The sequence below is a fragment of the Acanthaster planci genome, linkage group LG03 (genome assembly GCF_054643075.1).
Source record: "Acanthaster planci isolate LZ-2023a linkage group LG03, COTS_SCS, whole genome shotgun sequence".
Taxonomy (NCBI): domain Eukaryota; kingdom Metazoa; phylum Echinodermata; class Asteroidea; order Valvatida; family Acanthasteridae; genus Acanthaster; species Acanthaster planci.
In genome coordinates, this window is record NC_141779.1 from 11,804,733 (window position 1) to 11,829,274 (window position 24,542).

Genomic DNA, 24,542 nt, shown 5'->3' on the forward strand with positions numbered 1-24,542 from the left:
GACTTACTCTGTCGCTTCGCCCCTTGCGCCCGGTATGCCGCTTAGTCTACCATTAGAATTTGGTTATCTTTTCTCTTTACCGAACGACGTTTCCCCAGAACCGGCTAGGCTACAGACAACTACGTTTTATTCCATTTTCTCGAAATGCCAGCAACACGTTGCAGGCATTTTTCGAGCCCCCCTCCCCCACGCCACAACTTCGCCGACAAAGTCTTCCAAAACCACTTCTCTCTATTTTTAATCCCCAAATCCCAATCACAGCCCCACGAGCAGCAGGTAGAAGTCAGTCTGCAGGGTTCAGTGCACTAATTCAAGTTCAAATTTCCACTGAGTTCACGAGCATAAAAAGTACCCTTTGCATAGTTTCTTTGGAAATCGGAGATTTTTTTAGCCGAAAAATGAAGAGACTATGGATATAATCAGCCAGGATAAACTCCCTGAGTTTGGGATTTCCATCCAAGGCAGAGTTCATAAAATGAAAAACTGTCCTCAGTGCCCAAGAAGGTAGAAAGAAACCACCTGAAAATGGCTGCGAGCAGGCTTGGAAACTATCACTTTTTCGAGGGGTGAGTTTGTTTTGCATTAAAAATGCCATTGGCTACCCCACCAAAAATTGAAAAGAAATGGAAAGATAGGGATCAATACTGTAACTAATATTTTGTTTGAGAAACTCCAGTAATATCAGCTTACATGACTTTATTAAGCCCTAAACTTTGTCGGTTTTTCACTGTTTTCAACGGGCCTAAAATTAGTTCACTGCGCCTTGCAGCCGCAGTTGTACATAGGGTATTTCATGACTTGTGTATACTGTGCTGGGTTGGTTCTCCAGCAGGATATTCCTTTGGGAATACAAGTTTTATTTATATACTTCCGCCAAAGGTGAATCAATTATACGCGAATATCCTTCATTATGTGCAACTATTATCCAATCTACGGCATTCAAGCTGCGTGCTTTGTTTACTTGAATTTCATCCCAGCGGTCGGGTCCATTTTGCTAAATCCCAGGCTAATTTTGCGAGCCGCGGGGTTGCTGTCAGAAGGTATGCCTCGCCTGCACGCTGTAGTCTCTGCGATACATACCGTGAAGCCATCAGTATAGGTCGAGTTTGAGGATCTGTGTATGCACATGCACAAGGGGCACATACCGTCAACATTCAGCTCGCGTGCTCTACCAGCGCATAGGGACAGCATTTCAACATGCATACGACAACCGCGACTACAATGTTAAAATCTTGTATGCTTTTGTCATACTGACTTGTGAAACGCCAGGTATCTGCCCCCAGTACACACTTACAGCGCTTACTCATTTAGCAAAAGTCTGTGTTTGCATCACTGGCGTGATTTTTAACATTGCAGAGTGGGACTGTAAAATCAATCATTGCAGTACCAAAATAGACCACTGATTTTTTTTCAACCGGTATTCAAAACGGTAAGCGCTTTAAACTGGTTCTTGTCTGGTAACACTGAAATATGATATTGTTCAGCAGAAACTACGCTGAGAAACAGCGTGGTTTGCGTACGTGGGCTCTTGATATGGGTAGGCCTATGGGAAATCAAGTACTGGCACTAAAAAAGGTTTGCTGAAAATGTCTACACATTTGCCTATACGGACTCGGAGATGGACTTGAACATTTCCTGCATACCAGCGGTCCAAGCATCCATATTACTATGTTACTCATTCAAAGAACTTGGTCAACATTCCCTTATTTCTTGGGCCTGATTCGTGTTGTGCTCTACCCGTACTTCTGTAAGCTTGGCAACTTCACTCAACCATGCAACAATGTTTAGGTTAAAAGACTTTTATAAAAAATGGTTTTCTGCACAACCCGCTGGGCCGCGTTTCGGTACGGCATTACAATGTTCTCATTTTGTCATTTTTATAAGGCCTTGAACTGTAGTTTATAGCTGCATGAGCTGTAGTGACATGTTGTATCAGTTGATTACACAAAGTTCATCCTAGAACTATTTTTCACCCCACTCCTGGACACAACACTCCATAACTCGCGGCTTTTATTTATTTGTGCAGAGAAAGGTGTTACTTAGTAAATCAGTCAGTGTGGCGTAAATCAGAGGAGACATTACATATTTCAGGGACTTGGTCAACAGTTTTTCGGCAAAAAAAGGTTACATGGCAGCATTTTCTTGGCCAAGTTGAGGTATCCCATGGGGTTCAAGCTCATACCGGACAATCGAACCCCCGGCTTTTCCTAATTTTTTTTATATATTACAATCCTCAAAGTAGTTGGCAATTTCTGTCTTGTCTGGTTATATAGGACGAAGCCGCTTTGTACTTTCCGTGGGCGCAAGTGCTATTTCTTGTTAAATCATTGGTCCAGTTTTGCCACACTCAGTGGACAAAGGACGGCTTCACCGCAGCTAAGGGAGATTTTCATTACGTGCGACCTTCGTCGAGCCTTCAAACTTAAATTATTCTGTTCATACTTGAGCATTTCTATCCGGAGTCGACCCGAGTAACGTGATCCTGTCGCAGGCGGATTTTTAACCCAGCGTGCGAGGAAGTGGGATTTGAAATCAAAATCGGTGGAAAACGACGTCATCTTTCTTCATGTGTATGGCGTTGGGATGCACCTAGGAGATGCATAAACATTTTGCAAGGTACCGACTGCACTTCGCAACAGAAGCCTTCCGTGGGTTACACGTTGGTTTGTTGAAATTGGTAAACAATATTGTGACATTAAAACTAAACGTTTTCCGTTGCCAGCTCTTCGTGTATTTTTGAATGCACACGTAAGGTACTGAGCATGTGGTACATGTGAAGTTGTGCTGCCACAGAGGGAGGCTACACCGAGCTATCGCCCTTCCCCTGCGTGTTTGCGCACGACAGTGTAACGACAGAATCGGCGTATAAGTGACCATAAACAATCACTATCCCAATTAACTTTCAACACCAGGTACATGTAATTTCTGTTTTCATGCCCATCCCTTTATCTTCTCTCGTTTTTCCAATCCAAACCAACAGGTGTGCGTCCGGCGCATTCTGACTGTAGCTATCTTCCTGTTACCGTGGGCCATCTGCAACGCAGCACCTTACCAGCTAGCGGACCACAAAAACGGCCACTGGTCCAACGACACAGTGACAGGGACATCGTCGGTGACACGTAAAAAACATCACTCCCACATGGAGGGCAAACACGCCCAAGGCTGTAAACACGACCACAGCACCAGCAGCCGTAGGCATCATCGCGACCGTTATCGCAACAACCCGCACCGCCACCTGAGTAGGGACAATGAGGTGGTGCCCCTGAGGTCGAACGACGACATCCTGAACAACATACCGACCTATGTATCGGATCTGGTTGTCTTTTCTCCCGTGAAACCAGCCAACCCACCCTGGTCACCGGAAGCCGTCCTGCGCACAGAGGCCAACGAGGTGACGGATCGGCACCACCGGGAGAGGCGCAGCACCACGCAGGGTGAGCCTTACCGGGCCGTCTGCGAGCCCGATCCCGGGTGGGTGAAGAAAACCTGGGTCTACGACCTTTTCGGCAACAATGTGACGGTAATCAACGAGATCACCACTTCTGACGGCATGCGGGCGAAACAGTGGTTCTTCCAGACGACCTGCAAGAGAACTCAGGGCGCAACCGAGGCGCCTCAGCCCTGCGCGGGCATCGACTCGCGTTTATACGAGTCGGAGTGTGAGGAGAAACGTTCCTTCGTCTATGCTGTGGTGCGTACAGATATAGGCGAGGAAGGATGGCAGTGGGTGATCATCCCGACATCGTGTAACTGTGCTTTTAGACCGGTAAGGAATCCGAGAAGACGGGCCTGGCCGCCTGCGTACTCCTCTACGGACACTCAGACCCAACCCACAATAATAAGAGATCGATGAAACGGCAGTTCGTGAACATACCGTGCAGCGATGGCAGACGAAAACAAGTACGTGCGCTCGATTAGCAAAATGGTACTTTCAAGCAACCTAACTTCTAAAATGGTTGAGAACTACTGACATTGACGGAAAGTTTTACCCACGGTGGGTACACTCTCGAGGCGGCCCAAGAGGAAGTATTGATTCAATCAGGAAAGTTATCTTTCAGTCTGCAATGCTAGCGTGTAACATTCATACGGTAATTTGTGAGTTGGTCAAGTATTTAGAGTGAAAGATCATTAAAAACAAAAGCAAGCTGATTGGCCATTTGTCTAATCAGCTGGTAAAGAGATCGTGATTGATCGATCCAAAAAGTCAAATACGCTGTTCATTTTTCTGGTCAGCTCTTAGTGTGTAATAAATGATAATTCGTGCTGACGACAAAAACTGAGCCAAGTGCACCGGAGCTTCGACGCTCAGTGGCTGCGCTAATGGACTAATTTGAGGGTTTCAGCCTCACGGAGGATCACAGTGTTCTGGTCTACTTTTATCGCATCACTCCCGCCGTTCAGACATTCACACCTGTCAACGGGCCCAGCAATCGTGCGAAGTTCACTCTGACCGAGAGCGCTCATAGTTGCCCACGGAGCGTTTAACGCTTCCTGCGTTTGCATTCGAGAAATTTGTGGAATGTCTGATTCGTCAGCGAGGGAAATGGTGAACTGTATACAAAGCGAACTGCTGCAGTTTAAACACTCGAAAGCATTCGACCTTGGGAAGACCATGGAGGAAGGAGGGGACCGAATCCACAAATACCTCGATAGACTTTTAACATTGGAAAGAAATGGTCACCCGATTGAGAGAATGACCGAAAATAATGGTTGGTCGCTGGTGACCGCAATGCCACCAGATATTTGTTCCAAACCTTTATTTTCAGTCATATACTGTTTAATTACTAACAGCATTTTGTTGTTTCAAAATGTACTTTGCGTCGGGGAGAATTTAATTTTACTTTGGGAATTTGCCCTTACCGACGTAGCACTGAGAATACAGTGTTATACTGTACGTCGGGTAAGGGCAAAACCCGTAATTAAAATAAGCACTATGCTGTGTCTTTCTTTGAACACGAACATTCTTTAATGGAGTGAACACTGTGAGTTTGTGATCACTTGTGGCTGATGGTAGGGTTTCCACGCCTTGATACAGCAAGAAATTTTCCAGATCGAAGATCAAATCAGATCAGATCAAAAGCCTTGATATCATGAAACTACAACCATATCTGGGATATCAAATTTCGGTAAATAGGGTGTACTATCTGTGTTTTGTGGAAGTGGACGTTTTTGACGAAGAATTTCATCTTGATGAATGCTGAATATATAGGGTTTAGTAGTGCGTTCGAGACTCAATGACGGATGATTATTATTCATGACTTAGACTTGAATAATTAGGACTTTAAAATGAGAATTGAAGGTAATATTAAATAATCCATTGCTATAAGAAGGTGGGTATGCGGAAAGGGCTCCTTTAAATTGGAAAAAATGTTGTAAAAATTGTTACATTTTACAAAAGAACGATCGAAAATCGAAGTTTCGTGGAAATTGTGCAGAATAGTTGTTTCTCTCCGTGTGAGGCAGTTTTTCTCAAAGTCTCTTTAGATTGCCCCAATACCGAACTTTGTTTATGAACTGCGATCAACTTGTCTAGATCATGTTGCAGATTTATCGAGTATAATCGCTCACTTGCACCCAGTCAGTGATGTCTTCGCGGGTGTAGAATCTGGGATGTGGAGTAACAACCGTTTACTTTTGCAACTGAAGGAAAATACTGTGATAAAAAACAGAATGGATGTCACAGTTGAAATGATTGATACCCACCTCCCTCGAAAGGACCCCACAGCACTCTTTTCCGCGCGAGAATACGAAACGTCTGCCACTCTACCACGTTTGGTAGAAAGCTACTGTGGATTTGGCATCTCCCTTTTTTTCTTTCTTTTTTTTTGACTATACGGTTTAACTTGGGCCTAAACTTCTTTTAAATACTACGTAAATCATGATATACATTTACTAGGAACACACAGCAGCCAAAAGCTACGAGGGGATATTAATATTTATAAGGCATACTGCTCTTAAAGTGTACCTGCAATGAATTTTTCTGTGACCCAAAGTTTCTGCAACTTCACATTCTTCTTCAATGTGCGAAAATTATTCGACACCACCTTTTGGTATAAATGCATTGAAAAGGGCAATTTCTAAAACACTGAATTTTGTCCACTTTTTCTGGACAACTGAGGGCGCTGTTGATGTGATGTCATCCATGGAAGACATTTGTTCAAATTGTGAATCAAAAATTAACTTATAATGAAAACATATCTGAGAAAAGGCTGCATGCTTGCTTAATGCTATGTATACCTACACAATAACTCACCCAAAAGAAAATTGAGGCCAGCAATATCTAGGTTATTCAGCCAGTTTTGTGCACAAATCAATGCAATACTGAAATTTTATTCCTGGGATGAAATCACAGTTGTGCTCATGAATATGAAAATATGCCTACTCATTGGTATAAAAACCAAAAAGGCAGCAAAAAACCCTTCTCAAGTGATGAAACCAAAAATTGAAAATGAGGTTAACTGACATGTAGAGGTGTATTTTGAAGGTTTGTAGGCCTGTTTTCAAAAGTGCATTGCAGCTACCCTTTAAGCCAATTACTGGAGTGGTGTGTGTTTGATATCAGCAGACCCATCTAATGGTCTGTCCAAACTACTATAAGCATTCACTTACCATTTTCTCTTCGTGTGTTGTCCACGATCCCAAAAGTTACCGGTTCAGTAAACATTTTCTTATGTATAAATTTTCAGTTGTACTTGTAAGGCACTGTCCAATGAGTTGCCTGAGGGGAGGGGAAAAAGAGACAGATAGCTTATCACAGGTTACATAATACTTCGCTTGCATAAAATGTCATAGGTTCAAACCCCACCCGAAAACCATCTGCTTCATCTCTTCTTTCTAACAGACAAGACCTGGTAGGGCCATAGAAAAATATTACTGACGGACAAGTAGCAATTCCATTTTTATATAATTGAATTAACTTTATGCGATACGCCACGGTAGATTGTATATTTCATTGAGTCACTGCGAAGTTGTACTAGTATTTAAATATTGCATTAACTTAAAGACACTAACAATTAAAGATGTAAATGTTGTGCGTACATTATATATTAGATAACCACTATTTACCGTAGTCCACAATCGGTATTTTTATGCTGTAAATAAGTTAAGACGCGCCTCGTGTATCACTATTTATTGGTGTATATAAATTTTAAGAGTATCATATTTTATATTATCGTTTTATCGGCAGAACTGACGAACCAAACGTGCTAGGCAACTGGAGGTGTGAAAAGGGGCCGCCCGATCAAAGGGGTGGGATTTATGAGGTTTTGTTTTCGGTTATTATTTGGCAGGGAGAATGGGAACAAAAATCCAATTAATCATGGGTGGTCTCCAGAGGGCGCTATTATATAGCCAGGTCTACGGCACGTGATAACATGCGTATAAAGAATATGTAGTTAAATAAATTTTAAAAAAAAACTTGATTTTTTTTTGTTGAAACGAAATGTTTTGATCATCTTTTCATCAACAGTTTGCAGGGTATATCCTCTTCAGAAGTTTTAGTCCACGTCCCTCCTCTCAGAATTTGATAGAAAAAACAGCTAAGTGCTATTTGATACTGTATGCACCAACCTACTGATTCGCAAAGCTATAACAAAATTACTTGACGGCCCAAAACAAATAAAACAGATTGGCAATTCTGCAATATATGGTCGAAGGGAAAAAATCATTCACAGTTTCGAGCAGAAGTTACGTTAAAAAAATTAGAGTTAGAAAAATACTATTCCAAAACTACACCTCTTCAATTTATAGGAAATCCCATTTCGCATTTATATTCTCAGACTACTCTCAGGCTAAATTTTAAAAATTTAGATGAAGCAAAGAGCTGTATGAAAAGTTGCATGCTATACGTTATTCCTGCGCTACAACAAAAGCACTGCTTTTTACGAGATACATGTATGATGCAGGTAAATATCTCCATTTTCAAACTTGACCTTGTCTTTGATTCTCCACACATGAACATGTAGATCTCAGCTACAGCATTATTACAATGGGACAGAGAGAGACCAAACCCTGTTGTGCCATACGCCGAAATTCCAGTGATATAGTTCAGTCCTACAATTCCAGGTCTGTCAAATCTAATTCAGAGGAAGCCTCGAAATGTAGAGAGTGAGGTCTGCGCACTTTGACCTTCAAGTCCGGAAGGGAGAAATGGAGTATTTGAACGAAAAAAGTATGCTGAAAATGTCCAAGAATTTGCAGAAGACTCCAAAGAACCCCCCCCCCCAGTTCTTTAATAAATATTCCTGCACATGTTAGTAGCTGGTTTTGTTCATTTCCTCATGTACCTTCTCATTCAGAGTACACACTCAGTCGACACACCCATACTGTCTTGGTGCTTACTACTGAGCTGAATTCCCATTGTACCCCCTTGTGAAGTACCTTCGTGATTTGTTGAGTTCCTTCTATGAATATGAGGTTCTTCAGAGATGCTTTAGTTGTAGCAGAAAGTGGTGTGCCAGTTTAAACCAACATAAACAAACACCCAAGAAATAGTTTTAACGGGGATAAACGATTTTTGAGGACCAAACCGATTCTTTAAAAACATATTCTAGAAGTGGGTGAAAATGGAGAATTCATGGAAAAGGACTTGCTGACAGCAACGTCAACAAATTTCTTTGAGGAACATGTGTTGGGTTGCTCGAGAGGGGGACAAACCTTTGCAGCTGCACTGAACTGGTGCGCCTAAACCTCCCTTACTAAAACCACCAGCCCATATTCTTTGAAACCACCCCGACAGAGGCATTAGTTATTAAGCAGTTATATTTGGCAGAAATTTGGTTAACTACGGCAAAGGATCGCTGTGCCTGCCAAGGACCCAAGGTCAATGTACTACATGCACCGTCTATACAACATCTGAAGGACTGTCCATGTCATGGCCATGTGCCAGACTGCAAAAAATGACGGACAGATTGTCAAATCCTTTACAATATGAAAGCAGGAAGCCTGTGGAATGTATTTCCATAGACCAAGAAGTATTTCGGCACAGTATAAACCAGTGTACCATATTAGAAAAATTCAAAATTTCTTCAGGAATTATCAAGGTGAAAAATGTAATAATCTGGGTACTGGAGGAAAACATTCTTGCAAAACTGATTTTGAGGTGAAGCTAGGCAATCAAGCAAAGGCTGAAAAAACTACACCCATATGGCTGACAAAGCCGGACTTGAACCTAATACCGGAAATTAGAGGCTGCCCTGCAATAAGTCAGTGACTTTCACAGCTGAGGACTTTCAAGAAACTTCCTTAAAGTTTTTTGATCTGCCAGCTCCATTTGGGATTTTATGGAGATCTCCGCCCCACAATCTCTCTCAGCTACATGTACCATCTGCCGTGTGGAAAGTGGACCATTCCAGGCATAGTCTTGCCACTAATAAAGTTGGCAAAAAGGGAAAGAAGACTTGCATCCTTAAGACAGTTCAAAACTTTTGCAGCCGTAGGGCATACTGTCAAAAATGCATTAACTTCACTGAGTTTGCATATTAAATTAACGCAACACAACAAACACATGAGTTTGCATACATACAACCATTTTTTTCTCTTCTTATACTTCAAATCTTGCACGCTTGCTAACTGGCTGATCTTGTTCAATGTCTTTCAGTTCGCTGCCTGTTCTTAACAGCAATGTTCCTGATTCCAGAGATGCTGATGGCCCAAGCTCTGCATTTGATTGGTCAAATCCATCACTGTCGTGCAACAGGGGGCCAGATTGGCCAATGGCAGTCGGGTCTGAGCCTAATAAGTGTTTTGATTGGTCGATAGCCACCACTGCTGTTGCATCACCTAGGAGTGTCTGTGATTGGTCGAGGGGAGTATTGGCTGAGTCTAACAGGGTATCTGATTGGGCAGTGTCATCCTCACTCGGCAGGAGAGTCTCTGGTTGGTCATTATCATCTTCAGACGATGCATCCACAGTGAGCCCTATCAAGGCATCTGACTGGCTGTTGAGAGTTGGGTCATTTTTCTGAGTATCTATAATCTCTTCTGATTGGTTGAGCCCTGAAGTGATCGACTTGGGTTCTTCTAACAAGCTGTCTGATTGGTCCACTTCTTCCTGCTCACAAGGGACAATCTGATGCATAGCTAGAGTGTCATCCGCTGACTCTTGTACCTTCGACCAAGATATTGCCAAAAAAAAAGTAAAATTAGTTACTTCTTACAGTGCTTACTGAAGTCTTGGCTTGTGGAACTACTGAAAGCAAATGACACTCCAGATTTAAATTAAGTCATTTCCCTTTTAAAACTTGAATACAAACTCAGAGGGCTTCAAACAAAGAGGGCTTTGAACAATGGAGTATCCACAACCTATTTGAATGTCCAATTTAGGGACATGCTGACAACAGACATAGCCATAGCTCTTAGAGCCCATTTCGGACATGACCTAAGTGCTGATATTCACCATCACAGCAACAGCATTATCAAATGTAAAAAATTCATTTTCAAAAGTTAAAGCAAAACTTTTTGACCCAAAATTTGCGATCATCTGAGTTTCATTATGAGGGCACTTTAAGGAGCCTATTTCATCAGCACCATTTTCAAGTATTTAAATAGTACCATCCAGTGAAACAAGATTGATGTTTGAACGAAAAACACCTAGCATCATTAACCCGTCCCTCAGTGCTGTGAAAAATTAAATTGATTATTGGAGGATTTAGGACTGTTTAGGGTTAAATGACTTGGGAGGAAAGTAGGTCCACCAGCCCAAGATTGGGTGTTACATGACCAGATGCGGCCCACGCCAAGTGACAAATGAGGGAGTCCATTTGGTTGGACGAGCTTGGCTTTTAATTTGCTCACTGCTCACCTCCTGGCAGTGCTGGTTAATCTGGGACAACAGCCGTGCGGTCTCCGGGGTGAGCGAATCCGAGATAAAGGTCGTGCCATCACTCAGTTGGGTCTCAACCTGGGAGATGAAACTCCCTCCCTCTGATGATCAAAAGAAAGGAGAGACAAAAACGACAGATTTTAAAAAGAGAAGACGGTTTTGTCAGTGTACAGGAGAGAGCTTTTGCAGATTTTCACTCAAATGCAGCTACGTTTGCCACATAATGAGGACCTGCTTATCCACAACTGCTCTTCAAAATAAACACCAGGGTTCAAGCAACTTTGCCGCAAAATGATGAATGTTATACAGTCTTATTGGCAAATGTATGGGGAAATGTTGTTTTCAGAAAGGCTTGTTTTTCAGTACCACCTGCTCAAAATGGAGCATGTTGCCAGTCATTCAAGAATATAAATGTGTGCGAAATGTTTAGTCCCATCAGTGTGGATGTACCCAGACTCACACACACTGAGCATGATGCCAGGTGCTTTGTTCGAGAATTACCTTGCCTTTTTGAAATACCAAAGTGTCTCTTTTACAAAGATTTCAGGAAATAAATCCGAAACTAAATAGAACCTGTTATCTGCCATATTCAGTCAAGTATTTGATATCCAGACACTTGTCACTGCTTTATCAATGAAACAATTTTATTTTGTTGACACTCTTTACAGGACAGGCACTCTTGGCTACTTTTTGTGTCCAACAGCATTTTAGGAGGCGGGGGTGAGGCACAAAAGCCACACCAAAATAGACAATGTCCTCACCATCTGGATTCTGCGTTAGTGTCAGTGTGACGGACTGGGTGTGTGGTTGGCTTGTATCAGCCGGCCACATCTGGTGCCTGGATGGTGCTGGCTTGATCTCGGGGCTGTCCTGGACCTCAGATGATTCCCACAGCTGGTTGCTAAATGGTTGCCCCATCTGGGAGGACCTCATTGTTGATGGTGGGGGTTCTGTGATGGCACGGGCATCTAAAATCTGAGGCACATTGACAAAATTTACATTTCAGCACACGCAAAAAAAAACTTGTCAAATCAAGGCTTTTCTTTTAAAGTTTGACTCTGAAATTATGGTTTTGCTAAATATGGCTCAGTAGAGTTCTCAGTAGAGTTACAGTCACATTTTCACGGGTTCATCAAAGGCGATCCACTCTCAAGCATAAGTTATTATTCAACAAATCTGCCACAACTAAGACTTTTTGTACAACAATATTAAGTTCTTTCCAAACAATAAGCGTATTCATTTTGTCTATCCCACTCAAGTCAACAATGAAGAGGTTTGCAAGCCATACTGGCTATTCACCCAAAGTGAACCCAGCTTACCAGTTAAAAGTTATGTAAATGGATGAAGCTGGCGGCTCCAAAAGGTACACAGGTTATTTTCGGCTCCAGCAACCTAATTCAGATGCAGCAACCGAGGGAAATGTGGCTCACAGCCCGTGCCTTACCGTGACGGGAACGACAGCTTCCAACTCTCCTCTTTCGATGGCTGCTAGTGCCAGTAGCACATGGTTCTTGATGTCGTTGATGGTTGGGAAATAGAAGAGATTGTGCCGCTCAGGGACACTGGCTCCACAGAACATCGTGCGGGTCACATGGGCTCTGCAGAACCACAGAACAACAACAGACTTTATACCACAAATTCAGAGTGTTATGATAGTATGGTGGCATTCTACAAGACACAATGTGTCAGCAGGATTTTTTAGTCAAATTTTGAAACTCAATCAGCTGAATAATATCCAAAATAAGACGCTTTTTATTCTGACCTTAATATCTGCCTAATGACGTAGGCATTTATTTCTCCATTGGTAACCAGTTCCTGTATCTTTTCACACAGCTCCGGGTGCAACCTGGACTTGGCTGTCGAGTCCAAGGTCACAGGATCCTTCCTTATTTGGTATTCTGGGGTTCTGTGATACTGGTGGGCCTGGTTAGTTGGCAGCTGGACGTAAAATCTACAAAGGGTTTAGGAGAATGAGGACTGCTGAACAATGCTTCTATAAAACACTGTTTAAAAAGTTCAAGCAGACCAACTGGTATGGTTTCAGTCACTTGAAATGAAAATGCACAAATGAACATGAGAAATTCCTCTGAAATTTTGTAAAGGATATGGCCAAAAATTTAACAAAAAGCAATCAATGTCTTCAAGCTTTGCTTTATTGCTTTATTCCGTCAGGCACACCCACTATCCAGAAATAATAAAAGGTGAAAAATTACAATATCGTTTAAAGCCTAGGGAATCCAGCCATCGACAAAAGAAAAAAGCTACATTTTTTCTCCTTCAACAAACAGACAACAGAAACACTGCCATGAAACGTCCTTTCTAAGCATGCTCAATAACCTTGCAAACTGACCTTTCAACACCTGGGATTTCATCCACACCAATGTCTTTCATGACCTGAAACATTTTGTCCATGTTGCGCTTGACTGTCATCTTGTCCAAGTCTGGTGAAATGTTCACCCGAAAGGCTGGAAACTTACGCACTTTCTTCACATAAATTCTACCAACAGAAAATACTTTTTTTCATTAGAAAGTGACATCATCTACAAGTAAATTAACCATACACTTTAAAGGTCTATGCAATGCATTTTTTTGCAACAACCTTGAAATGCACTTTTGTGTTTCAATTCATCTTATTTTCAATCACTATTTTCAGGCCACGACAATTTCTTTTGTTTTTTAGCATGACCGATCGGTCAGGCCATGCCATGAATTTGCTTGCCCGAATTGGATCAACACTTGCCCAAGATTTCGTGGAATCCACGATTATTATGAATATTTAACTTAAGCCTACTGCATGCACACAGTCTTTAATTAATGTTAATACAAAAATACTTCCACATTCACAAGTAAAAAGAGTAAGCTAAAATAAATCTGTCACAGGCTTAAAAATACATTGTGTAGTGAATTAAAAGTAAATAAAAGATATTGTAGCAAACTTACAATGAGTCAGTCACTCAGGGTGCATTCAAGCAAGCTACTCGTGTTAACACAAGTATAACCCTGAGCGCTAGAATGGCTGGAGTACGACCTGCGGGTCAGCAAGAGTATACTCTCGATAGTAGGCATGGTGGGGAATATACCTGTACTCCTGCACCCGACGGTAATGCGGACTTGTCCTACTCCTGTTAACAGGAGTACCTGTAACTGCGCGAATGCACCCTTAGTGTTTTAATGTCCATGTACGTTTCTTGTCCCTTTGCCACTGTTCCATCCCGTACATGTAACCCCTTACAAAACACGGAGACTCACATCTTTTTCATCGAGCATACATGCAACTGACAGAACAGCAGCAATGAACGCACGTGGTTCATTCAACAAACAGTAAAGCCCGAGGTGGGAATATTTTTATGTAAGAATGTTCATATAAGCAACTTGGATAAGGAATCTGACGTCCTAGTATTATAATTGAGTTTATAATACTTTTATGCACTGTAGGATGGTGATTTTATTGTAGACTGTTGATTGCTTAATACAGGCGAAAAAACTTACATTTACTGCAAATTATTTTACATCCAAATAATTACGATCCCACGAATAACTGACATGGCATGACAACCCCATTACCCAATCTATTAACTGAATTTTGATTGGTTTACAAAATTTCTGAAAAATGAAATGCGGCACTTTCAGCCAATAGCGTATGCTCTTTCAGAACGTGCATTGGAAACCCCAATCAGCTGAGAGAAAATGGTGTTTATCAACGTCGAGGACAACTACACCACTTGGAATGTTAATGCATGGGGCAATGTAGGGTAAGTTGGCACGTATGACTGAAACATGACTGAAACATTTTAGTTATTATTTATCATACTGGAATTATAATTGATGTTCAAAGTTAAGCTTTAGCACATAAACAACTTGTTTACTAATGCAGGTAAGCTTTTCTAGACTTGCCCAAACAGGCACAGCTAGTCAGAATTTTAATTGCCCGAATGAAAATTTGATTGCCCCGGGCTATCGCACAGGGAATTTGTCACGGCCTGACTATTTTGTTCTGTTCTATTTTCTTCTCTTCTGTTTTATTTAAAAGATATCTTGGTGCCTTATTGGTTTTCTGCTAATCCGAGTTTCAATATTCGTGAGCAAAACTGCAACATTGTCTGAGGCAGAAATTCTCACTGTTGCATTGATCTGTACACACAAAATGCTGAAAAATTCATTTGGGGAGATTCACTGATGCTTGAACACATGACATTCATCCAATGAACAACTCTTGCTCAGAAATGTCTCAGGTGAGAAAATGCGGGGTTATAATTTGAACAGAAAAATCTATGAATTCTGCAGTGTCCGACCAGATAGACATCACAGAAACAGTACTCTCTGCTACCAGTATATCGAGTAAACCTCGAAAAAGTCAGATCCAATGGGACCGCCCGATTCTATCTGACTTGGCGAAAATCCGACTTAAAATGAAGAAGACAAAATGCATTACACAGTCACTGATCGCCATCCATATAATGGCCACAGCCCACAAAAAATATGAAATAAATACCGTGATGTTTCTAACGTCAGACATCCTTTCATTTCCACACTACATACAATGTACAAACGAAACTCACACATTTCACTGATCGTAACACACAAATTTGTACCTTGAGTGATGACATCGCAGTGTGCGTGGTAATGTGTACTTCAATAGCTGTATATAGCCCAGCCATTTTATCCAATAAAAAATGCAGTCTGTGATCATGTGGGCACATATACATAAGTGTAGACTTTTTTCCAGCCGGAAATCAAAAAATAGTGAGACCAGCGCCAAAATGATAGATTTGGACAGGAAAATAAGGAAAATTCCCCAAATACCTGTGTTTACTGGAATGACTAGATGTGCAAAAATCTTTTTTTTGTCAATCCGACTTGAGAAGCAACTGACGCACAGTGTTTTAACAAATGTTCCAGGTTGTTCGAGAAAAGCGAAATCCAGCTTTCCTGATCCAACTTAGGCACAGAATTTTGAGAAATCAAATGTTCCAAGCGATTTTATCCGAAGTAAACCAAAATCCGACTTAAATGGATCTGACTTATCCGAGGTTTACTGTATGTTTAAAAATTGAACTTGTCAGTACATGTAACCCCAAAATGATGTTAGTAACATTTTCATACATTGGAGAAGAGTACAAAGTTGTAAAACAAATTATGTTGAACCCCAAAAGAATGAGGCAAATATAGAATTGAGAAGTACATTGCTGCATAAAAGTATTCAATCTGATGCATCCACCATCCTTTGGGAGACTATTACAAGGGCTATCAAAGACTGTCAATTGTGTAACCTTGCGGGGCACGTGCAGGCCTCCTTACTAGCCTTCTTGGGATTGTCGGGTCTCTTGTGAGGGCCTCCTTTTCGTCGCGGGCCATACTGGCACTCCATGACGATTGCTCGACTTCCTGAAACCACCATACGGAAGTGAGGAATCAGTGGTACTACCACACTTTAAAAGTGTTCGTGTTCAAAACCAACTTGGGTCAAAATATGGAGATTTTCTCTTCCTGTACATGATATCACAACTTTGTCAAAGGGCTGGATCATATAGACCTCCTAACATTAGCTATCAAAAATTCAGAATCCTCCCAAAAATTCAGAATTTTTCATGAAAATTCAGAATATTGTACATAACGTGAGTCAGGAAATAATGGCTTATACAGACATTCCGGAAATTTGCATCACTGCAACACTTTCAAATGAGGTACAATTGTACATGACGTCATGGGAATATAGCCTATTGAACATGCGACCATATTCAAAATGGACACTGAATGTATTTCACATGTTCAGTAACACCATATTTGGGCAGTGGTGTCAGCATCCACCATGTCAGCTTACCATGAAAAGGAAAGCAATGTGCTGCATTGTACAAGAGTTGAGTCCACGTCTGTGATGATGTACCATACAGTACTGCACATACTCACTGATTCCATAAAATTTTGATTTCCAAAAGAGTAACCATCTGAAATGGTCCGCAATTAATTTTTCATTTCCTAAATGTGTTAATTCACCGCGGAATTCAGCTCCAATTCAGTGCAAAATCCAGCTAAAAGGTCATCGCGTGGTGTTTGCACACTTAACATGATAGTGGTCGATTTCACAGCAGTGCTTACTCTTGGTTTCAAAACGTTCTTAGCTATGATTCCTAGCAAAACCGGGCGTCATGACGCATACAGTGTTAGTTACAATGTAACTTGTCGATAGAGGGCATTTTTCTCCATGAAGAATCTTGGTATCACGTCCATGATCACTTTTATCTCGTGGCTGGTACGCTTCAAAAGAGGGCACTGCCACAGGTGTGGTGTGCGCAACGTGCACTGCACTGACTGTTTGCCTAAGTCGGATAAGTCGTATTACAGTGCACGCTTGGACCATGTACCATGTCCATGATTACATGGACAGTTTCTGGTAATACCCAGGGGTGTCAAAATTACGACTTGGTGGAAATTTTAAAGCAAAACAAGAAAAAAGCAGAAAGCGGCCAAAATCAAGAGGGTTGGGAGGTCTGGCTCATACTTCATTTGAAAGTGAATTACGAGACATCAACACCTTCAGTTCCGTTACAATGCATGCAGGCTACCCCAACAAATACACTTTGCTCTGAAATTTGATGGCAGTATGATCCCGCTCAAAGCGTCTTGTACCTGTCTTCTCTCTGCACTTTGTTTCATAAGCAACACATTCTTTTTTTCCATAATTCCTCTCCCGCATAAAGGAACACTGCATAAAGTAAATAATCATAAAAAGAGGGCTTTTGCCTGTTCTTCGCTCAGCCTATGGATTTGACATCTACAGTGCAGTCCACTGCAACAACTCACCCAAATTGAGGAACGGTATCCCGTCGTAAGGCACATAGTTTGACTTCCACATCAGTCGCTTGGACTCCCGACTTGAGCTGGGTGACTGTCTGGTACCCCATGTTGTCCCTGTCTGCTGCCTGTGGTAGACGAGCAAGAGGTCAAGCTCTACCTCATTGTCAACGTAGCCCCGGTAGGAGTTGCCAATTTCCTGAGGAGAATGCCAGATTTCACTTCATGTATCAAACCATCATTTTCTTCTATGACAAAATCATGCATGATCCAACTGACACAAACCCTAAACCACCAAGACTGATAACAATCTACCAGAAGATTTTGGAAAATTTTCCAGGATAGAGGGACGTGCAGTTCATGGCCACAGTTATTTCAAAAGGAACTTCATGCTATTTGGAATTACAGAGAGCTGAGCATTTAATTTGCTTCCTTATTTAAAGTACACAATTTTTCTAGGTTTTGGAGGATTCATGAAGGTTCTAAACATTATGTATTCTTAATTGGCTTCTTGATCTTGGAGTCAGACCGTCAATTGTTCCCATTATCTGCAGCTTTCCGCTAAAACGCACTCAAAATATTAAACTAAATGGCCATTTGTCTTCTCTTCATGAAGTGACATGTGGGTTGCAACAGGGAATAAAATTACATCCCATTTTATTTCCGATTCTTGTCAATGATCTTAGGGTTAATGGAAGCAGGACATGGAAGTACGTAAATGATCTTACAGTTGGTGAAATTATTAAATATGGGGAGCAACTACAGTTGCAATCACATTTACATGTACAAAGCTTGTCAAAATGGTGTTTGGACAATTATATGTAGCCTAAACCTTCTATAAGTAAAAATACGAATATTCATTTCTTAAACGAAATGTGGTACCATCAGAATTGTTGATTAATGCAAATACATTGACCTCTGCTTCTTGAGTGAAATTAATGGATGTTATATACATATATATAGGACCGTTTTATTCAAATGTTTGTGTGAATAAATAAACCAACAATGATTAAAAACATAAGCAGTTACATGCACAATTTGCAAACATGTACATGTAGAATCTGAATAAGCCACACCTTCAAATAGTGTATTGAACCTACTCCAACAGCAAACAACAGAAAACGTGAACTCAAAAGAAAACAAAAACATTTTGACTTTAATTTTGGATATCAAAGAGTCTTTTCGATTCAACACACTGGTTCCTGGCACTGTGTGAGAGTCATCATGCTCCCAGACCAACTTACCTGACAGTCTTTTAGACGAGTTGCCCATGTTGGGCAGTTCGGTGGGAACTCTCGCAGCTCTGGCTGGGGCAGACATCCAACAGCCCTGCTGGGGGTTTGGGAGGCAACAGCCTGGCCAGATAAGGAATCGGTGGAGACAGTGCCATCTATCGAAGCTTGGGGGCTGGAAGGTGTTATTTCAGAACCTGAACATGAGGGAGAGGATGATTACAATCTCACAGAACTTGACATATCCAAAGACCTTCGAAAGGTTCGATAGATTGTGAAAGCTACATGTAGCTCTGTATATCCTTTTGTAATTTTGACAGCTACTCATCAAGAACCGAGTTTCTCAGAGGTCTGCACTAAAAAAGTCTTTACACATTCATTAAAGACTTTTAAAGATATTCAGTGAAATAAACCAACCTTAGCACTGGCTATGGCCACTTGCAAATGAAAACCTTAAGTCAGAGACTTACATGTACCATGCAAACACTCAGCCATAGGGTAGGACCACTCTAATGAATGGTACAAGGGAATGATCTTGCATTACTGTTCAAACTTACTGAGTCAATTCCCCAAATTCTGATTATATCAGGTTCCGTATTAAGTGACAACTGATATCCAGCCAACAGTAAAAAAAAAAAAGGACATTAAAGGTATTTACCATGATTTCTTGCTCGAGTAGCTGGAATAGGCTGATCGATGACAATGTGAAAGACTGAGCTCAGCTTATTGCCAACATCACTGTTTAAAGCTATCTCAATCACCTCGGCCTCAGGGGCCCAAGGACTCTTGACAATCTCTAGGGGCACCACTGGCTGAAAACAAATGAATATCCATACCAGTCATGTTGAACTATTTCTCATCAACAAAGACTGCAACAGTATAACAGTTTGGACACACAAAAGATACAAGTTGCTAACAAAAATCTTCTGTCTCCAGCTGTCACATGTGGTTACCTTGTCACTGACAGAGTCACACTGCTTGGCTGCACATTCATCCAACTCATGTTGCCCATCACCATGGCAACCATCTGATGCCGAGGACTCATCCTTGGCCAGAGTATCATCTGAGGTGCCTTCCTGTGAAGTGTCTTCTTCAACTGCAGCCCCGACCATAGAATCCACATCAGTCCCAGTCTCACTGACTACAAGGCTCACTTGTTCATCGCCCGAGACACCATGCGCTTGTTCATCTTCCTCTGCCTGTTTTGTGACGTTCACACAGAGCATCTGCACCCCATCGGTTTCCATGGTGACTGAACATAGTATTGTTATCTGCAATCAATTTTTGGTGCAATAAGGTAAACACTGCTGTGTGGTAGGTAAACTCTGATAACTTGTTCCCTCAGGAAGAGCACGATTTCAAGGTAGCCCCGGTGGACTCCCTCATGTCCACTACATTACTAACTTGAAATAACGAAGATGGGCCTCCAACCCAGGCTAGAGTTTCAAAATGTAGGAGTTCGGATGGCAAGTGGTTAGGGCCAGTGGCTCCCAACACCAGATTGTGAGTTTGACTTTTGACTCCGCAGGCCATCATCAATCCTTTTACCCAAAAAAGATTGCAAAAACATCCTTTATCTTCAAGCAAACTTGAATCATCAATTCTGACTGGTCAATCCGTGGCATAAAACAGGGTGGTGTAACTGTAATGTACACTTCTTATCAAATCCTGTGAAATGCACTATTCAAACCTATTCTAACTCAATGTGTTTCGCTACTTTCAGGCTAAAAAACAAAATGCAAAGCTGCAAATTTTATAGTAAATTCAAAGGTGGCACGTTTGCACATGCAGGCCCCTGTAACATTTTTACTGTGCGTCAAATTTGCTTGAAGATAAATCTGTTGTCTCGTTCACACTCACGGAACACGGAATAATGTAGTGTGTCTGTGTCCAATATGCTATGAGGCTGAAACAGGACACAAACACTACATTACTCTGCATTCCAGTTGCGGTCCAGTCCTGGGTTAACTGATCATATTCAAGAGTTTTATTGAATCTTACATCAAATTGCAGGATATCTCACTTTCCTTTCATGGCTCATGACTCTACAGGATTGTTTCAAAGGGAAATTTTAAGTCAACGTACAAATTCCGCCCATGTATGCAAATTCACAATGATGAATGACTAGAACTGGACAAAGATTTGTCATGGTAAAATTTACGTGCCCCCGCCCCGCCCCCCCCTCGACTGCTTATTCAGTTGCAGTGTTGGTAATGCTACATGTATGCGTACAAAACAAGTTTTAAGTACATGTACATATTAACTTGAATTGCAACTTCAACAAGCAGAGTAACATTTGAAGATGGGCATAACGTTGGGCCTACGATTTTTTTCTCAATTTTTTGTCTTTGAGTTATGAGAATAGGCTACATGTCACTGTCATGGGAATGATTCATCTGCATTGTGGGTCATTCTATTAAAATGGGGTCAAATTTTCCCATCTGGCATATGATTTTAAGTTCCGAACACATTCCTTCATTTCCTAATTTAGAGAAGTAACGCAAATTACCTGTTAAAAATACTGTGAAGTCAATTTCAATGATATTTACATGGAGCACTTCGACATCTACCTGACTTTCCCCCACACAGCACTGCCAAGCCTCTTTCTTCAAAACTTAACTCATTGGTTCTACAGGTATTGCCTTCATGGTACACAGGTGTTAAATCTTTGTTAACGAAGGTCATGAATTTTGTTCCAAATCCAAAACTTTTGGCATTCAGAAATTTGGCTTGAATTCAGCTGAGTTTTCCCTAACGTGGTGCACTTAAAAAAATCTCAGAAAATCCCACATAAACATTAACAAAAATCACTTGAAGTTTTGTAAAGCTTCAGAACTTCCACTCAAATACCCATCCACAAGTTTGTCAGAAAATTATTTTCCTATTTTTGGCACATTTATTAAGAGTTCATTTTGCACGTCAGAACAACAAAAATGGAAAATCGGGCAAAAATAAAATTTCATCCAAACTTTGCAGCAGGTGCATAAAATTGACATTTATGAATCAGAATGAGGAGCTTAATGCAGTTTCACTAGGCCCTACCTGAATGCTCCATTAAGAGACAAAGTAAACAATGAAAGTGCACTAGGTTAGGGAGGGCACCATGATAGGGTACATCAACAATAGACCTTTGGACATGATGAACATGACGGATTTATACGCCGATCCCTTGGCATATTACACAAGTTGGTTCAGGTGTAACAGGGACAGAAAAAGTCACATGTTGGACCCCAGATTTTTAGAATGGAGCATATAGGCCTAGCTCCATAAATGGAGTAATCATGGTAACTATGTATAGTGGAACGCCGCTATACCGAACACCACTATACTGCACATTCGGCCGTACCGTACATCGTCCTTGGCTCCCAATATTTTGTGCACAAAACCTACCTAACACTAAGCAGTTGCCATTTGAAATTTTCAAACGTCAACTTGATAAAACAGTGGGGTTTTTATGTTGGAGAGTGACAATTGGCCATCATTTCCACAAGGATTGGAAGGGAAAGCCGCTAGTTGTTGAAGAGTTAATTGTAATTAACTAGCTGAGAAACTACGTACTTTGGTCTGCACTTGTTCAAAGTCGTCTTCTAGTGACGGCCAGGGCACGCACAGTTAATCTGCTTAGAAAACTTTTTTTTTCAGACCAGTCTCATACTGTACTCATAGGGTTTGTGCATGGGGTGTCAAGTCATGCAAGTGGCGTCCGTACACGTACATGGAACTCTTTTCAAAACATTTTTGAAAAATGAAAGTGGAAATCCTAGGTCTATAACTTTAAAACTAAGCCTGGTACAGTATGGCCTATGTAACATGGCCTAGGCCTACTGCTGCTTCTTATCAATAAATATCATGTAACGTTAGATTGGGTGTCGGTCACTTCGCCCCATTTCCACTTTGCCCCTAACCACCTTGCCCCATTTCCATTTGCCCCATTTCCACTTCGCCCCATTGATTATCGTTCATTCTGTTCTTTAGTAACACAGGCATAGGCCAAGATGCAACAAGTAAAAACATCAAAGTTTGAGTACCCAAATAACAATCGGATAATCCAACTTTCAAAGGCTTAAACAATGATTCTGATTTCCCGACCGCCGGACCCAAATTTTTTGTGTTTTGCGCCGCACCCGTGTAAAGAGAATGCGTGATGTAGAGTGGCGACCAGTCTATTCATGCCGCGATGACCATTCATGCACGTGATCCGTCACACATAAAAAATCGATGTTTGCAAGATGTCTTCAAGTTAATTCTTAGTATCTTGTCTATGCGTGTATTTATCTATTTCATCAGTTTAATTGTAGGTTGTTTTGCTCGTACTGGAAGCGAGCATGTTTCCACAAAATTTCCTGCGTGCCGAGCTTTATCCGATCGCCCGGGTACAGCTGTCTGGATGCACCGACAATTACTAGAATGATGTGAACAGAATTGTGTGTCACTTTAAAATAAACTTGAACATGTTGAAGAAGATGAGAAATAACCCGGATGCTAGTCCAACCATATGCATTAATTCACGGTAATGGACAACAGAGTGGACATTAATTTAATGCTGTAGAGTTTTCTATAAGAACTACCGGTAGGCCACATGTCGTTTGTGGAACTCCTCAACCATTTAAGCAGCCTGTAACACACTCAAAACGGACGGCAAAGCGGAAATGGGGCAAAGTGGGGATGGGGGCGAAGTGGAGATGGGGCGAAGTGGGATGGGGTGATGTGGAAATGGGGCGATGGGGGGATGGGGCGAAGTGGGATGGGGCGAAGTGGAGATGGGGCTAAGTGGAGATGGGGCGATGTGGAAATGGGGCGATGTGGGGATGTGGCGAAGTGGGATGGGGCGAAGTGGAGATGGGGAGAAGTGGAGATGGGGCGAAGTGGAGATGGGGCAAAGTGGAGATGGGGCGAAGTGGAGATGGGGCAATGTGGAGATGGGGCGAAGTGGAGATGGGGCAATGTGGAGATGGGGCGAAGTGGAGATGGGGCAATGTGGCGAAGTGGTTAGGGGCGACATGGAAATCGGGCTGTAAACTGTTAGATCATGCATGATGTTGGCCTAGTAATTAGTATGAATGATGTATTTTTTATTTGGGCCCACTCCTGCTGTCATTTTTTCTTGAAAACTTTTTTTTTCTAAAATTAGGGCCTACACTGTAGGATAATGAGGTCAGTGAACGTGACCAATTTCCACTTCCACAGTTTCAGCATATTTTGTGGACATAGCGGAGAAATAGGCCTAGGCCTACATGAAATACCAGTGGGACGTGTAACCACAATCTAAGCGGTAACCACCAAGAACACGTCAATTTTTACCTGAAGTTTGATTATCCACGCCTGCCATTTTCAGTTCTGAAAAAGCCTAACCCAAATGTTAGCCTGCTCTTTTTAAACAATAAATATCCGTCTTACTGTTGATTAACATGAAAATATAAATAATGTTAACTGAAGCTTTTTCAACTGCACACATGGTAAATGTGGCTACGAACAGCTGCAGCACAAAAGTTTGGCGGTACGCGGCAGTAATTTGAGGTAAAATATCTGAAAACGAGACACTTACCTCGTCCTGAAAAAATCGTCTGCGTAATGCGACCGTAAATTACGGCTACGACTCGAACTAACACATTCCTCTATTGAAGCCACTGGCTACCAGCTTAAGTCAGTTTCCGTAGGTCTGTGTGTCATAGCCAGCTGTAGCCAATGATTCGGCC

The 24,542-nt window shown here is 41.6% G+C and overlaps 3 protein-coding genes across 8 annotated transcripts in view; 1 reads left to right on the forward strand and 2 right to left on the reverse strand.

Annotated features, from left to right (window-relative positions):
* Window positions 1–6,718, reverse strand: part of usp47 (ubiquitin specific peptidase 47) — an 88,521-nt gene extending 81,803 nt beyond the window's left edge. The window contains exon 1 of one of the 2 annotated variants that reach the window (XM_087134606.1): window positions 6,610–6,718. Coding sequence is in view for 1 of the 2 variants with exons in the window: in XM_087134605.1 (XP_086990731.1) it covers window positions 6,610–6,612 (3 nt within the window). In the remaining variant the exon portion in view is untranslated. The remainder of the gene's footprint in view (window positions 1–6,609) is intronic. The other variant, XM_087134605.1, reaches the window with a different exon arrangement.
* The window catches only part of LOC110987497 (neurotrophin-3-like), a 45,414-nt gene extending 37,993 nt beyond the window's left edge, over window positions 1–7,421 (forward strand). For all 3 annotated transcript variants that reach the window (XM_022250270.2, XM_022250271.2, XM_022250272.2), the window contains one exon: window positions 2,981–7,421. In XM_022250270.2, coding sequence (XP_022105962.1) covers window positions 2,981–3,853 — 873 coding nt within the window. In that variant the 3' untranslated portion in view covers window positions 3,854–7,421. The remainder of the gene's footprint in view (window positions 1–2,980) is intronic.
* Window positions 4,944–24,517, reverse strand: LOC110987496 (uncharacterized). Of its 3 annotated transcripts, none has more exons than XM_022250268.2 (13): window positions 24,392–24,517; window positions 19,800–20,117; window positions 19,505–19,658; window positions 18,859–19,043; window positions 17,624–17,813; window positions 16,093–16,207; window positions 13,173–13,319; window positions 12,585–12,773; window positions 12,267–12,420; window positions 11,584–11,797; window positions 10,802–10,923; window positions 9,524–10,108; window positions 4,944–6,718 (listed from the first exon to the last, which is right to left on the reverse strand). In XM_022250268.2, the coding sequence occupies exons 2-12, from the start codon at window positions 20,091–20,093 to the stop codon at window positions 9,542–9,544; spliced, it is 2,331 nt and encodes a 776-aa protein (XP_022105960.1). In that variant the 5' UTR covers window positions 20,094–20,117; window positions 24,392–24,517; the 3' UTR covers window positions 4,944–6,718; window positions 9,524–9,541. The 3 variants fall into 3 exon arrangements, with proteins under 3 accessions (XP_022105960.1, XP_086990733.1, XP_086990734.1); XM_087134607.1 differs by lacking the exon at window positions 24,392–24,517 and adding an exon at window positions 24,148–24,366; XM_087134608.1 differs by lacking the exon at window positions 24,392–24,517 and adding an exon at window positions 24,148–24,366 and having other exon boundaries at window positions 9,520–10,108.
* Window positions 24,518–24,542: the final 25 nt, after the last annotated feature.

Excerpts from the sequence above, each read along its gene's own strand:
- LOC110987496 (XM_022250268.2), bottom strand. The coding sequence starts at position 20,093 with ATGGAAACCGATGGGGTGCAGATGCTCTGTGTGAACGTCACAAAACAG. Across the intron at positions 19,044-19,504 it reads TACTCGAGCAAGAAATCATG|GTTCTGAAATAACACCTTCC; the intron begins GTAAATACCTTT and ends CCTCATGTTCAG. Across the intron at positions 12,421-12,584 it reads GTCATTAGGCAGATATTAAG|AGCCCATGTGACCCGCACGA; the intron begins GTCAGAATAAAA and ends GTGGTTCTGCAG.